Genomic DNA, 14131 nt, shown 5'->3' on the forward strand with positions numbered 1-14131 from the left:
ACATCACGATTCTCATGAAATACTGGGGAAAATAGAGACCTGGCCTCAATCTTATGGTGAAAATCAGAGGATCTTTAAAATCTGGGCACTTCCAAAGAGCACTAGGGAAGAAAAAAGGAATCCTCAGTCCACTCTGGGAGGATTGAATAGTGTTGAACTCACTGGTCAAACTAAGCCTTTTTTTGAATTTTGACTTTTTAGCAACAATAAAACATGGGTTTCAGGAGACTAGAAGGCTTTGACTTGGTTATTCCTCAGCACCATTTTACTCAGTGCATGAGCAAGACAGAAAAACATATAGTCATTGCACCTCTTTTATCATCTGAAGGGAACTAATTACGGCATGTTTGTAAGAGTCTCCTGACGAAAAAAATGCTCTAACTAAGGGCTGGGTTACTGTGACGGGGTCTTCTGGAGCACCAGCATTTACTTATGCGTGTTCAGGTCCGTTTAGAGCTTTTCAAAATGTTGATAGGCTCAGCTCTGCACATGCTAACCAACACATCAGCCACAGCCCTTGAGTCAACAGGAATTAATAGGCATTCACTGCTTTGGACCCCCTAAGTCAAACTCAGGGTGTGCTTACTAAGGTAGCACTCATCAGTATATAGTGTTCCTCGTGTAATTGTGGTGTTACACACATAGCATAGAGCTGGAAAATATGGCCACTTCTGCTATCCAATACATTTGCTTTATATTTTCATGACATTGTTTAACTAAAATCAACTACACACAGTATTTGGAGCACTGTCACATGTATTCAAGAGATAATGTCAATGGAATTGCGTGTTGTCACAGGATAACAGCCTCCCGCTGTTGCTGAAATGCCAAATTGAAGCTGAGGCATTTATGGAAAATAAACGTCAAGTCAAAGCAAAGATGTTTATTTTAAAAACAAGAGACATGGATCTTGTGGCAATGTTCCATCATGTCTCTATTTCTCTAATAACAAATGTCCAATGTGAATAGAGCCAAGTGACAATTTCTTCCTGAGACAGCACAGAGAGGGTGAAGCCCGATCGCTTCACGTGAGGACTTGCAGAGTTGTTTCTCCTCTGCTTTCCTTCAGCTGAGGTTTTAGTCAGCTGTCCAGGTAACGAACACAAAACGGTTCTCAGATGCATGCTAAGTTTACAAAGAGATTTAGGAAGACATCAGAAAGAAAAAGGGGCAGCATTTTTAATTTGCTTTTATGTAGTCCTTTTTCTCCAGAGAAAGAATAACAACATGAAGCTCACTGAAATCAGTGGAAGGCTTTCCAGGCATTTTAGTGGGCTTTGACTAATGCTTTAAGAGAACAAACAGTTAATATTTTAAGAGGACATTATGTTGATAATGGTGGTCTCTGGATTTGATTCATGAAGGCGTGACTGGAACAAGGCTAAACAAGGAAGACAAGATCCTTCTGGGTCATAAGGGCATCACAATCACCCCTTGTGCCTGGAAGGCAACTACTCCTCCTAACTGCTTGCCCACAAGAGATTTCTGCTCTCCACGCCATTGTCACAGCCACAGAGAAACTGTTTCTTCGTTGCATTTCTCCACTAAAGCTTCCTTAAATCCAGCTGGTTACCCAGTAGCAAAGATGACCGAATTTATTTTTCTTTTTGTGGAGAAAACTGAAAGTTACTTGTCAAGAGCCAAGTTGCTGAGATACGGTAAAAAAAACATGTTGAAGCTAAAAGTAAAACCTGGGAATGTCTGGATCTTAGACATGATGAAATCTGATCCATAGCTGAGAATTAGAGTTTTGTCAAACCTAACTGTAAGGCCTGAGTGATGAGACATTCACTGCCACTCCTTGCAACCCAACAGGTTTGATGTCCTAAAAGTTCTTTCAGATATTAATAACAAATTTTCCCTTTCATCACATTACCACTCCTTAAATATCCTTGTATTAATCTAAATTATTTCTCTCCATTCATGACAATTTTTTCTTCCTCCAACTACATTAAGAGATTATGTCTTCAACAGGTTAAATTGCCTCACCACTCTCCTCATCTGCTAATCCCACCATCTTTCTTCAAACATTCATCACCCTTCTGCCAACATCCTCCCTCCCCAACCAACCTCACAGGCTATGTAAGACCTGGCACACAGAGCTCAGAGCAGCCCTGGAGATCCAGGGATGGCCTACAGCAGCATGTCAGAGCTGGCAACAGCAAATCCACTGGTCCCAGCACTGCCCTAGCTACAGCTATGATGAAGGAAGGGATTGGCCCCAGTGTCCAGCACCATTCCCAGTCTCCTGCCCCGCTGCTGGTGCTGCTGACATTCCCCAGGGTAGTGCTGTGAATGCAGGAACATGCCATTCAATAGGATCCTCATCTTGCAATCTGTTTTGCATGCAGGGAGAGGCAAGAAGACAGGCAGGGAGCTGTGCAAACCATCTCAAAGGACTGGGTTTAAAAACACACCTAGATAGGACACTTCAGTTCCTGATGTGTTGAAGCTTCACCGCTCATGACAACAGGGTTCCTCAAATGCAAAACATTTTGATTCTCATCAGATCTACTTGTCAACCCTATTCCATATAAGATTGATCTCTCCTAATAACTACTGAGAGTTCAGGTTTTCTTTTTTCTTTTTTTTAATGACTTCCAAAAGAAAAATAAATTAATTGCTTATTAAAAACTGTGATGTGGAGAGCAAGTAGAAACAAACCATTTCACTGCTGTAAGCTCTTCTCTTGACTTAACATTCTTACATAATATGCAAACAAAGGGTGGTATTAAAATCATGTTAAAGAACTGTCTGAAATGAAAAAAAAAAAAAGGAAATTTTGAGTTAAAGGAGATTTTCAAAAGGTAACACTCTGAAAGGGGTTAAACCTACAGTGAATATTTGGCTGCTCTGCTGTGCAAGGGCCAGAGGGATGTTCTGTACAGAAATTGTAAATTTGCTTATTTTTTCCTTTGGAGATGCATTGTTTCCCAAAGACATTCTGGCTCCAGCTCTGATCTGACATTCCAGATTGATGCGTGTTAAACCAACAAAGATACTGAGAAGCAACACACAATTATGTGTCTTCTGGTTTATTGCGTACTTGCCAGTAATTTCCTTTAATTCTCCAACCTTTAAGCTTATCTTCCCTTACAGTGGAAAGAGACCTCCAGCTGGAGACCTCATAGGACAGCTCGATAGGCAAAGAGTTGGCATTTTATCAGTTTATGGTATTTATTAACTGTATAAAGATACTACAGCAATAATGGATCTGGACAGATGACAGATGGATGATGCTCCAGGAATAGCAAGCAAAACAGTTACAGAGTATCCCCAACACTGCTTCAGTGTCATCTTGGGAAAAGTAGTTAAGATTTTATCAGATTTTTATCTGGTTGATTTTGCACTAAAATGAACTATACACATTCACAAAATACATCCAAGCATCTCAACTGTGAAGGCTTTGGTTCAATGATGCACCGCAGAGCTCGTACTTTAAGTGTTCCAGCTAAATGTAGGAAAGAAAAAATTGTTTCTATCCCACAGCGCCATTAACCTGGTTTCAGATTATTATTTTTTAAAATCAGAATTACAGATACCAGACCTGGACAAATATTCTTAGACACAACCCTTCTGCTTTTCATTTGGCATAAGGTCTCCCTCTGCTCTTGAAGATGTCATGCCTCCTGCCCTTCCCGCCAAAGAGGGTCATGCTGTGGTCCAGCAGATGACGAGGAGCAAAGCAAAGTCCATGGGAACATGAGGGAATAGTTTGCCAAGCAGCAGGTCCATGCTGGTGTGTGGCCTTTAGTCAGGGTTAAATAAACAGGGTGTAAATAAATAAATAATTTTTTCCCAGGTTGTGACCTTGTAAATCAAGCCTAAGCCTGGAAGGGATTTTTATGGTCCAGTTGGAACAGCGGAGCAGTCTTAGCAGAATAAATATATAGAGGAAAGAAAATAATCACGGCTCCCAATTGCTCCCAGAGTGCTGTGGGGAATGTTTGGTGCTCCTGTAAGACATGTTGATGATTAAAAAAGCAGGAGAGAGGGGACATCGCTCTCATTTACTCAGTGGCTGTTCCACATTATTCTAAGAAGTTTTAAAGAGGAGTAAAACGCAGTTAAATGCACCCAAGAGTAATCTTACAGCTTTGGAGCCAAATAGAGGGCCAAGCAAGCAAATGGGAAGCCAATCCAACTAGTTGCTAGCAGCAGGTTTCATGGAATTAGATAGGAGTCGGGCAGGGATTCGATCAAAGTCTGTTATCTGGGCATTGCAGCCTTGGGATGTTTCATGAACTTTATTGCTCATTACCACCAATAATGGCACTAACAGTACTAAAACTTAGAGCAGTCCCTAGATTTAGTGTGGTTTGCTCAGACTGAAGCTGCTGCCCGCATTTTTAAAAGTCCAGAGAGAACTGTTCAGTGAGGTGGAGGAAAGTCAGAAAGGGGAGTTGGGACCCCCACCTCTCAGCCTTGCAGTGCCTTTATCTGGCAGGGCTGGATGAGATGGGGAAAAGAGGATTCACGGTGGGGAAATGCGGGGGACAAGCCATAGCTCTCTGCACAGAGCTGGTAGCATTATCCCTTAAGCCAGAAGGTTTTCCATGGGGCTCTGGGGTTGCCCAGGCTGGGGAAGGAGGCACTGGTGACAGGGGGCTTGCGAGAGAGTGTGGGGCTTGTCCCTGGTGGGGGACATCCCATGGGAGGGGATGTCAATTACTTTTCAGTGGAGAATGATGATGATAGTGCCGGGATCTGGCATTTTGCTTTTTACAGGGGTAAAGAGGTGGAGCTTCTGCTCCAGCTACTGCTCCCGCTCACATCCCCTGCCTGCCTCGCGGCTGCCGTACGACAGCGTGGGTGTCTCAGGGAAGAGGGGGGAGAAGGTCTGTGCCCAGCAGCCGCGGGGCAGGCACAGTCACAGAATCTACCAGGCTGGAAAAGACCTCTGAGATCATCAAGTCCAACCTTTGACCCAACACCACCTTGTCTACTAGACCATGGCACTAAGTGCTACATCCAGTCTCTTCTCAAACACCTCCAGGGCCCGTTCCAATGCCCGATCACTCTTTCTGCGAAGAACTTCTTCCTAATGTCCAGCTTAAACCTGCCCTGGCGCAGCTTAAGACCGTGCCCTCTTGTCCTACTGCTGGTTGCCCGGGAGAAGAGACCGATACCCACCTCGCTACAACCTCCTTTTAGGAGCGTAGCCAGAGCAAAGACGGGGGTCCAGGAGGGATACGGACGAGAATACCGGCAGGATGCCGGCAGGGATACGGGCAGGGATACGGGCAGGCATACCGCCGGTGCGTGGGCGGGGCGGTCCGTCTCCACCCCCTGGGTGCCGATTGGTGCGGGGCTGGTGCCGGGGCGGTGCGGGGCGGTCGGTCCGGCGGCGCGGAGCGGGGCCATGCGGCCGCCCGGGGCGTGGCGGCGGCGGCGACCGCCTTCTGCCGCGCGCGGTGCGGAGCGGCGGCCAGGAGCGCCCGCACAGCCATGGGCGATGGGTGGGCTTCCGCCGGACTGCGGCCCCCAGAACCGCTCCGTGGGCGGTGGTGACGGCTGGTGCGCCCGGGAGCAGACAGCTGCCCGCCGCCGAGCTGCTGTCGCAGCAGTGGGCTGTGGGCATGAGCCTGCTGATGGCCCTGGTGGTGCTGCTCATCGTGGCCGGGAACGTGCTGGTGATCGCGGCCATCGGGAGGACGCAGCGGCTTCAGACGCTCACCAACCTGTTCATCACCTCGCTGGCCTGCGCCGACCTGGTGATGGGGCTGCTGGTGGTGCCCTTCGGGGCCACGCTGGTGGTGCGGGGCACCTGGCTCTGGGGGTCCTTCCTCTGCGAGTGCTGGACCTCCCTGGACGTGCTGTGTGTGACGGCCAGCATCGAGACCTTGTGCGTCATCGCCATCGACCGCTACCTAGCCATCACCTCACCTTTCCGCTACCAGAGCCTCATGACCAAGGGTCGGGCCAAGGGCATCATCTGCACCGTCTGGGCCATCTCTGCCTTGGTCTCCTTCTTGCCCATCATGATGCACTGGTGGCGGGACGAGGACCCCCAGGCGCTGGAGTGCTACCAGGACCCGGGCTGCTGCGACTTCGTCACCAACAGGGCTTACGCCATCGCCTCGTCCATCATTTCTTTCTACATCCCCCTTCTCATCATGATCTTTGTGTACCTCCGGGTGTACAGAGAGGCCAAGGAGCAGATGAGGAAGATCGATAGGTGCGAGGGCCGGTTCTACGGCAGCCAGGACCAGCCGCAGACGCCCCTGCCCGCTCACCCTCACCACCAGCCCATCCTCGGCAACGGCCGAGCCAGCAAGCGAAAGAGCTCCCGCATCATGGCCATGAAGGAGCAGAAAGCCCTCAAGACTTTGGGCATCATCATGGGGGTGTTCACCCTCTGCTGGCTCCCGTTTTTCCTGGTGAACATCGTCAACGTCTTCAACAGGGACCTGGTGCCGGACTGGCTCTTCGTTTTCTTCAACTGGCTGGGCTACGCCAACTCCGCGTTCAACCCCATCATCTACTGCCGCAGCCCCGACTTTCGTAAGGCCTTCAAGAGGCTGCTCTGCTGCCGCCGGAAAGCCGACCGGTGGCTGCACGGCGGCGGCGGGGAGCTGGCCCGGCTGCCCGGGGGCTTGATCAGCACCGTGGGCTCCCCCGAGCGCAGCCTGGCAGGGACCTGGTCCGACTACAACGGGGGCACACGGGGCGGCAGCGAGTCCAGCCTGGAGGAGAGACATAGCAAAACCTCCGATTCGGAGTCCAAGGTATAGGGGGGCCGTGGGGGGCCGCGTCAGACCCGGGACAGGGGGGGAATGGCAGGCAGGGAAACACGCAGGAGTAATCCCCGGCAGATGCCTGATGGTGATGGTAATGCTATTGCCAAGCAAAACGATCCCTTGCCTTCGCAGGGGGAGTGCGGGTGTTTACTAAGGAATAAAAGCAGGTGAAGTGGTGTACGACATACCTCATCCGAAACTACAGCAAACAGGAAACCCACTGACCGGAGAACAAAGGAAATAAACAGCCCGTCCCAGGGACAGCCGCCTTGTCTTTAGGAAACGCGCTGTCGACGGGGGCTGCGGCAGCAGCGCCTGTACTCGGGTGCCTGTCCCGGGACCGTGCTGGAGGCTGAACCCGAGCCTTTGACGGCTGAATTCGGCTGCATTTGGGGTCCCGGCCACCCCCGCCTCGCCCCGGGGTTCATCCCCTCACCCAGAGCACTGGGGTTTTGGGAGGCGCAGGGTCGGTGCTGCAGGTGCTCCGGACACAGAGTACGGCTGGCGAGACGGAGATCTGCTGCCAAGATGAGTTTTAAGCTCAGAGTAGCCGTGCTCTCCCCTTCCGCAGAGTAGCGACAGGGAAAAAGTAATGAGTAATGAGGAGCACTGGTATATTTTCAAAGGGGGTAAAACAACCCAACCCACACTCTTGTGCTTGTTCCCTCTGCATCAGCAAGCAGTGAGTTACTGCGCTTATCTCCTTCGGCCAGACAATAGCAGTCAGGCTGAGAAACTTCTACCTCAAACTGTGCATATTGTACAGGGGAATGAACGGACCATGTTTATATTAAACAGCATATTTACATACCGCTAATAGGATTTTATGAAAAAAGGGGGCCGGGGGGGGGGGGCGAGGGCGAGGAGCCTTCTGCAGCTTGTTCATTGTAATAACAGATGAACGGGGGAGGGGGGGGAGAATCCCGGCAACAAAAATTTACTGCACATTTTTTTAAAAATGTCGGCAAAGCCTCTTCTTGCACAGTGTTAAGAGTTGTAAAGTTATTTGAAGATGTTACTTGCACACACACACGCAAATTGAAAAGGAAACGGAGGTTTGAGTAACACTGACCCTGAACCTGATTTCTGGTTTTGTCTGATCTGTTATAGTTTTATTGAGAGAGTGACTTTTTTAATATTATTTTTTGAAGGTACTGTAAATATATCATATTATAAATTAAAATATCTTAAGAGACTTTATTATTTTTATTTCCAAATGCCCACGTGAATCTGCTGTTGTTTTAGCACATGTGTGTCATTTCCATTTTCCTCTCTGTGTGTGTTTTATAACATATTTATACTCTGGTGCAATTTACTACTGTGTAAGTAATTGGTCTATGTGCAATAAATACCATTGCAGCACAAGCAAGTGTGTCTCTATAGGTTTTGAAACAATACCTACTTATAATGGGAAGAACAGCATTTGTTTTTCTCCAAAGATGGCTCAGATTACCAATACAACTCTATCTAATGGCTTTTCCTGACACAGTGTTGTAAAAAACCTGTTTGAAACGCAGTAAGGTTGTGTTCCTGTTGCACTGAGGTCCAGTGACTTCCCTTAAAATTAGTGGCTAAAAGACAAGGTGTTTCCACTCTGATAATGAATACACTCATTTTCTCGAACTATTCCTTTCTGGAATATATTCTTTGTTGGGGGTTTTTTGGGGTTTCTTTTTTGTTGTTGTTGTTGTTTGGGTTTTTGGGGTTTTTTTTTGTTAGGAGTATGAGGCCGAGAGTCAAGAGACCAGAATAGTTAAGATTACAGAGGATGTTTAATTTGAAAGCTAGAAATGGTCTTGAGTAGAAAGAAATCTCCATATGCATTACATGCCACCCCACAAGTAGGTCCACCTCATGCCTGATCCTGCCCAAGTGATGTGGGTGATGTGTGTCCAGTGGGATGGGTCCTGGTGCTGAGTGAGGAAGTTGGGGGAGACCCCTGCCCAATGAGTACCGGGGGGGGGGCTCATGCCCTGTAAGGGGAGATGGCAGCCAGGGAGCTGGTCAGAGGAGTCCAGGCTTTGGTTCCTTCCTATTGTAATAAAGGAGCTGCCCTTTGAGGGAATGGAAAAAGCATAATTGGAGCAGGATTGGACTCTGGGACAAACTTAAACACTGAAGAAACCTCTTCTGTGTCACTGAGTGAAATAAAAGTACCTGGTTGGTAGATGATAAAGCTAAAGGTCATATGCAGCGCACTGCCGACAGTCACATACTCCTTGGGGGTCAGATCATGATAACTGAATGATCCAAGTTAGGAGGTACAGTGAACAGAAGTGCTGCAGATTTGTGTCCCTAGTTCAAAAGAGTGTCTTCCTTTATTGCTTTATGAAAATACGCTGTATCCTTGTGGTTTCATAAAGTTTTTCATTACTGAAATGAATACATGACAGATAGAGCAACAGAAACCTAGTGTAGAATAAAAGTGAAGCCATTTTTAGCTTTATAAAACTCAGAAGCGTAGTTTAATTAAAAATCAGCTCCCAGGAAGAGCACTTCCCAAAGCGAGTTCTTTAGGGTGGTGGCTAATGGTTTGTTTTGGAAACCATTTGTTCATTCTTTTTGTTTTCAAAGTTAAGGAATTTGTCCTTTGCAATTTCTAATGTTGTATTTCCACGGAGAAAAAAAAAGTTATGCGTTTTATGAAAAGACAAAATAAAGGGACCAGGAAAGTAAATAATTCTTTTCCATTGATGTTACTGGGGTTTGATGTGAGTTACAGTTAATGGTGTCTCCCTTGACAATAGTGAAATGGGGTTCTTGAAATGCTGGGTTGACATCAGATCAGGAGCTAAGGGAAGTGGGCTTTGCCACCAGATGTTTTGGGGTTTTTTTTAAATCTGTTTTTATCTGTGATTACAGCAAATACAACAGGATCAGAAGGGCGCACCGGATGGCGATGTCTCATGCCAGTGATTACAGGGAGATGTTGGCTGTGCATGTTGGGGTTGGGACAGGATGGGGAGGCAGCACTGCTCTCCCTGTGTGCCTTGGGGATCGCAGCAAGCCAGGGCAGGACCAGGTCCCTTCCTGCTGGGTAGAGCAGGACAGGATCCGGCCCCAGTGCCCAGCTGGGAGCTGCAGTGGCTGCCAAGCCCTCATCCTCGGCAAGGTGGCAGATCCTGGGGAAGCACAGTGCCTACTGCATGGAGCAGGGCAATCTAATGGACTTGGCTCTTCATCTCATAAATCAGTTCACATACTTAATTTTAACCGCCTAAATGCTTATGTTCTTGGACTTCAAAAAGTGGTGAAAATTTTACCTCAAAAGGGTCTGACTTAGGTGAGAAATTTATGGCCAGAACTTGCTCGGCTTCTCCAGCCAAATAACTGTGTTGGGTGATGCTTCCCCTGGACAAGTGAAATGGCATTGAGGTAGGATGAATTTAGTCCATTGGCCACAGAAGGGCCAGCTTTGTCAGCAAGGCGATCAGGACTTGTCTGCTGTTAAATTTCTGCCAGCTGAGGACCTGCTGGAAGAGTCTGGAGGCTGACACATTGAGTGCCTTCATGGACAGCTAAGGTAATCCACCTGGCAGCCCAGATGGTGGATGCCAGTCCATCTTGCACGGCGTGAGACAAGCAGTGGCACAGTAACGGTGCAGACAGAGCAGGACATGTGGCACACACGTGTGCGAGGAACCGGAGGCTGCTGGCGAGCAGTTTGCTGTGGATCATGCTCAGAACAGGCTGTTCTCTGCAGAGAAGAAGGATACTCTGAAAAGTGTTGTGGGGCAGCTGAAATACTCCGGAGGCAATGAGTCAAATGCTCACGATGAATATTTTTTTCTGACGAAAACCAGACATGGATTAGCAATTGGAGCTGCAAGTCAGAAAGTATAGGTGGCAGGCATGCGGCTGCACACGTACATGGGCAGGAAAGTAACAGCAAAGAGCCACAGGCCTGCAGGGAAGGGAGACACAGGTAAACCAGAAATCCACTCAGAGAAAATGTCCTGCAGCTGCCAGGACCAAAATTATTTGGCAAGGATGCCTGAGACTTCCATATGGAAGATGACTGATTCTCAAAGGCGCCGGCCTCACTCTAAGCAGTGTTTGCTCAGCACTTCTGAAAAGAAGGCTGCTTCACTCCACATGTTTAAATGGGAATATATTGGATTGAAAGCCTGGATTCAGTTTTCCGTGTGCTCAGGAAAGTTGAGGCTGTTTCAGACGTGCAGCAGGCTATTGAAGGCCCTGCAGAAGGACTCCCCACTTGTGAGAGCTGCACAGAAACCCTCCTGCAAATTTGCTGCACTTGAAGACTGCAACCCTCAGCATCCACTGGCTGTAGCTCCAATCAGCATGAAACTGTGCAAAAAAAGTGGCTTATGATCTGAACCATGCCTGTAGCAGATGCAGCATTTGATAGCATCAGCTGGGTGTTTGTGATGCAGGCCACACTGGTTCTTCTCCAAACACTACTTTCCCTCTTTGCTGACGTGTTTTCAACTATAAGGACAACTTCTTTATCAGGTTTATTTTTTTTTCTCTAAACCCTATCTGAGGTTGCGGTTTTATTAATAACTTTTAAATGGCTATTTTGCCAACCTTTCTTGTGCCGCACACTTTCCTAATTTATTGTAATTTCCCGTCTGGTGGAGTGCATTTACTTCCTTTATGTAATATATCAGCTGCAGGGCTGGAAATTGGGAAGCTATGAACTGAAAGAGCAGACTTTCGTGAGGCCAAATGCGGTCAGGCATCATTGCCACCGGGAGCAGAATTTGACCTGATAATCTAATCTCATCCAGGGACTATCTCCAGAAAAGTATTGTTACCAACAGTAAATGACCTCTGCTAATGAAGCTGGAGCAATTAGTCCTGTTTAAAGCTGCCGAGAAAATGTTAACTGCTAAACAACAGTTAATATTGGATAGCTCAAATAATGAGTGTTTTGTTTGCTAGTGTGTGTTAGGTGATGTGTTGGGAAATAATTATCCTTTGACTAGCAGCCAGCTTTGTACTAATCAGAAAGGAGAAGTCATGTTCTGTTTGAAGGATTATACCTAAAAATAGTTCTGTTACCACCACATCAACGAACCAAATGAAGCAAATTCATGGAGTTGTACACACCTTCTTAACGTTTCACTTTTCATCCTAAAAACTCATTGTTTAACTGGAACTTTCTGTTTGATCGTGTCAAAAGCACTGATGTGATCTCCTGAATAGCAGTAAGCACACTCCCCCTGAAGGAGCATTACCCTATGCACCACTGACTCGCTTTCAAAGCCTGCCAAATTCCCAAACGTCCCAGGAGGAAGTAAAGATTCTTTCTCTTTATATAAACAATCACATATAATGTAAGATCAACAATATTTGTGATCATCATCTCGCAGAAGAAATCAATATGCTTTTTCTTTGAGATGTTTGTGTGCCTGACCATCCATGAGGAGCAGACCCATGGTAACAGCAGGTGATTTATCCCTGCAAATCAGTAGCTTCAGGCTGTCAAACTCTGCTGGAAAAAAGTGAGCAAGATGGGAAAAGGATAAAAAAGGTGATGCTGGTAAGCAAACCCAGGATTGTCATTGCAAAAAGAAAAACTGGGACATCTTTGACCATGCTACAGGTGTTGCCTTTTACTAGATAGGGAAGCACCAGGCAGAGGCATTGTGGAAACGCAGGTTAAGAAGCGTGAGATGTAAGACACCCTCCATTCAGGACCATGCCACCAGCTGAAACATGCCCGAAAAACATTCCTCAAAGTTTTTCTTACTCTTTTTGGGTAACAGCAGCAGACTAAAGCACACCTGAGCAACTTGTCAGCTATGTAAAGCCACACAACTCCCTGTTTGTGTCCTGGTCAACCATGGCTCCCAGGACACAAACAACCCCCTCAGCATCTCCCCCTTCCCTCCGAGTAGCATCCTCTCGGGTGGTTCCAAGCAGGAGGTGCCCCATGGCCTCCAGGGGTGGCAGTGCTGCGGGGGGGACGCGTGGGTGCTGCAGGGTGTGCCCACTGTGCCGGGCATGCTGGTGCAAGCTGCTGCTGACTGTGCCACTGCCCTGAGTCATTGCTCTGTCCTGCAAACACCAGCGACAGAATCGGGCCCATCGTGCTGGAAATGGAAGAGTGTTCAGGTTTGTTGTGTGAACTGCTGATCAGCTTCCTGGTTCACCAAAACTGGCAGCTTGGCAGGCACATTTGCTTCACAAACTGTCTTTTTTTTCTTCCCTACCCCATTCAGCTTCCAGGTTTTTTCACGGCAATGTTTGCATGCTCAGCCTTAGCACCCAACAGCACAAGTTTTTTGGTCGTGCCCTGGCAGCAGTCTGCATCCAGACATGAATAGCACCATGCTGATCAGTGTCTGGGTTTGGGCATACCCATTCCTTCCAGGATTGATGCTCAAATTTATTAATACCAGCTGCAACAGAGTGCAAAATTCCTAGACAAATAGAAAATCAGTCTTGACCTCCAGGTTCACAACCTAAAGGAGAAAACAGATGCTTACCCAGACTTTTGCCATTGCCATGATTAGCAGAGCATCTCAGATGTAATGGTGTGCCTTTCCCTTCTGATCCTGTGTAATGCACTGAATCCTGTTGTCCTTAATGAGATTAGATGAGGATTTTCTACTAGGTCAGTGCTTTAGCCATTAGCCACTGTTGTGTGTCTCTAAGCAGTGATGTACCTTTGCAAGCCTGGCCCCATGTCTCTCTCAAAGCCATGATATTTAGCTTCTTCCTACCAAAATCATTTTGATAATTGGTCTTAAGCTCATTGGCACAATGCTTTGAAAGGCAGATCTAAGTGTATGCACCAAAGAGGCAAACAGAGACACTAAAGAGCTCAAAATCTCAGAAGCTGCTGGGTTACAGCTACCAACAAGTCATTTTGCAGGGCCAGACGAGTGCTGCAGCCCCCTCAAAGGCTGTCAGCTGCCCTCCCTCAGAGGGGGACTGCAGAGTTCCCTGCCACTGTAGGAACAATTGCAGGGACAACACAATAGCTCATGACAAAAGATTTGCCAGGTGGTAAAATTTAAACAGTGTTTTGTGTCCAAAATTTAAAGACCTCTTGTTAAGAAGTAGTAGTTGAGACAAGCCCCTGGCAGGATTTCCTAGTGGGGAAGGGAGAACACTGTTCAGAGTTAAAGTTTCCATGTGCAGATGAAGAACCCTGTGCTGACTGGTCCAGTAGGGGTTACAGATGCCACTGCACATCCTGTGCAAGCCATGCTGATGGACAAGTGCCACCCCAGGGACAGCTCACGGTGCCCCCAGTCACCTCCCTCTGCTCCCATTCGGGTGCATAATGTGTACCCCTCTCACCCGCCCAAGTGTCAGAGGGGACCCCAGAGGTATCCTGAGGCACAAAGGTGAGTGCCAGCCCCACCATTGTGCTGTGGAGGGAGGAGTGCTTCCTGTTGGACTGGAGCAGGTGA

General features: G+C 47.6%; 1 protein-coding gene across 1 annotated transcript; it reads left to right on the top strand.

Annotated features, from left to right (window-relative positions):
- Window positions 1–5448: 5448 nt before the first annotated feature.
- On the top strand, window positions 5449–6734 carry ADRB1 (adrenoceptor beta 1). The gene is given in 3 exon segments (XM_018068929.2): window positions 5449–5463; window positions 5465–5506; window positions 5508–6734. Coding segments are annotated over 3 exon segments (1284 nt in total).
- Window positions 6735–14131: the final 7397 nt, after the last annotated feature.

Source organism: Manacus vitellinus, unplaced genomic scaffold (genome assembly GCF_001715985.3).
Source record: "Manacus vitellinus isolate BGI_N305 unplaced genomic scaffold, ASM171598v3 scaffold_15_pilon, whole genome shotgun sequence".
Lineage (NCBI taxonomy): Eukaryota > Metazoa > Chordata > Aves > Passeriformes > Pipridae > Manacus > Manacus vitellinus.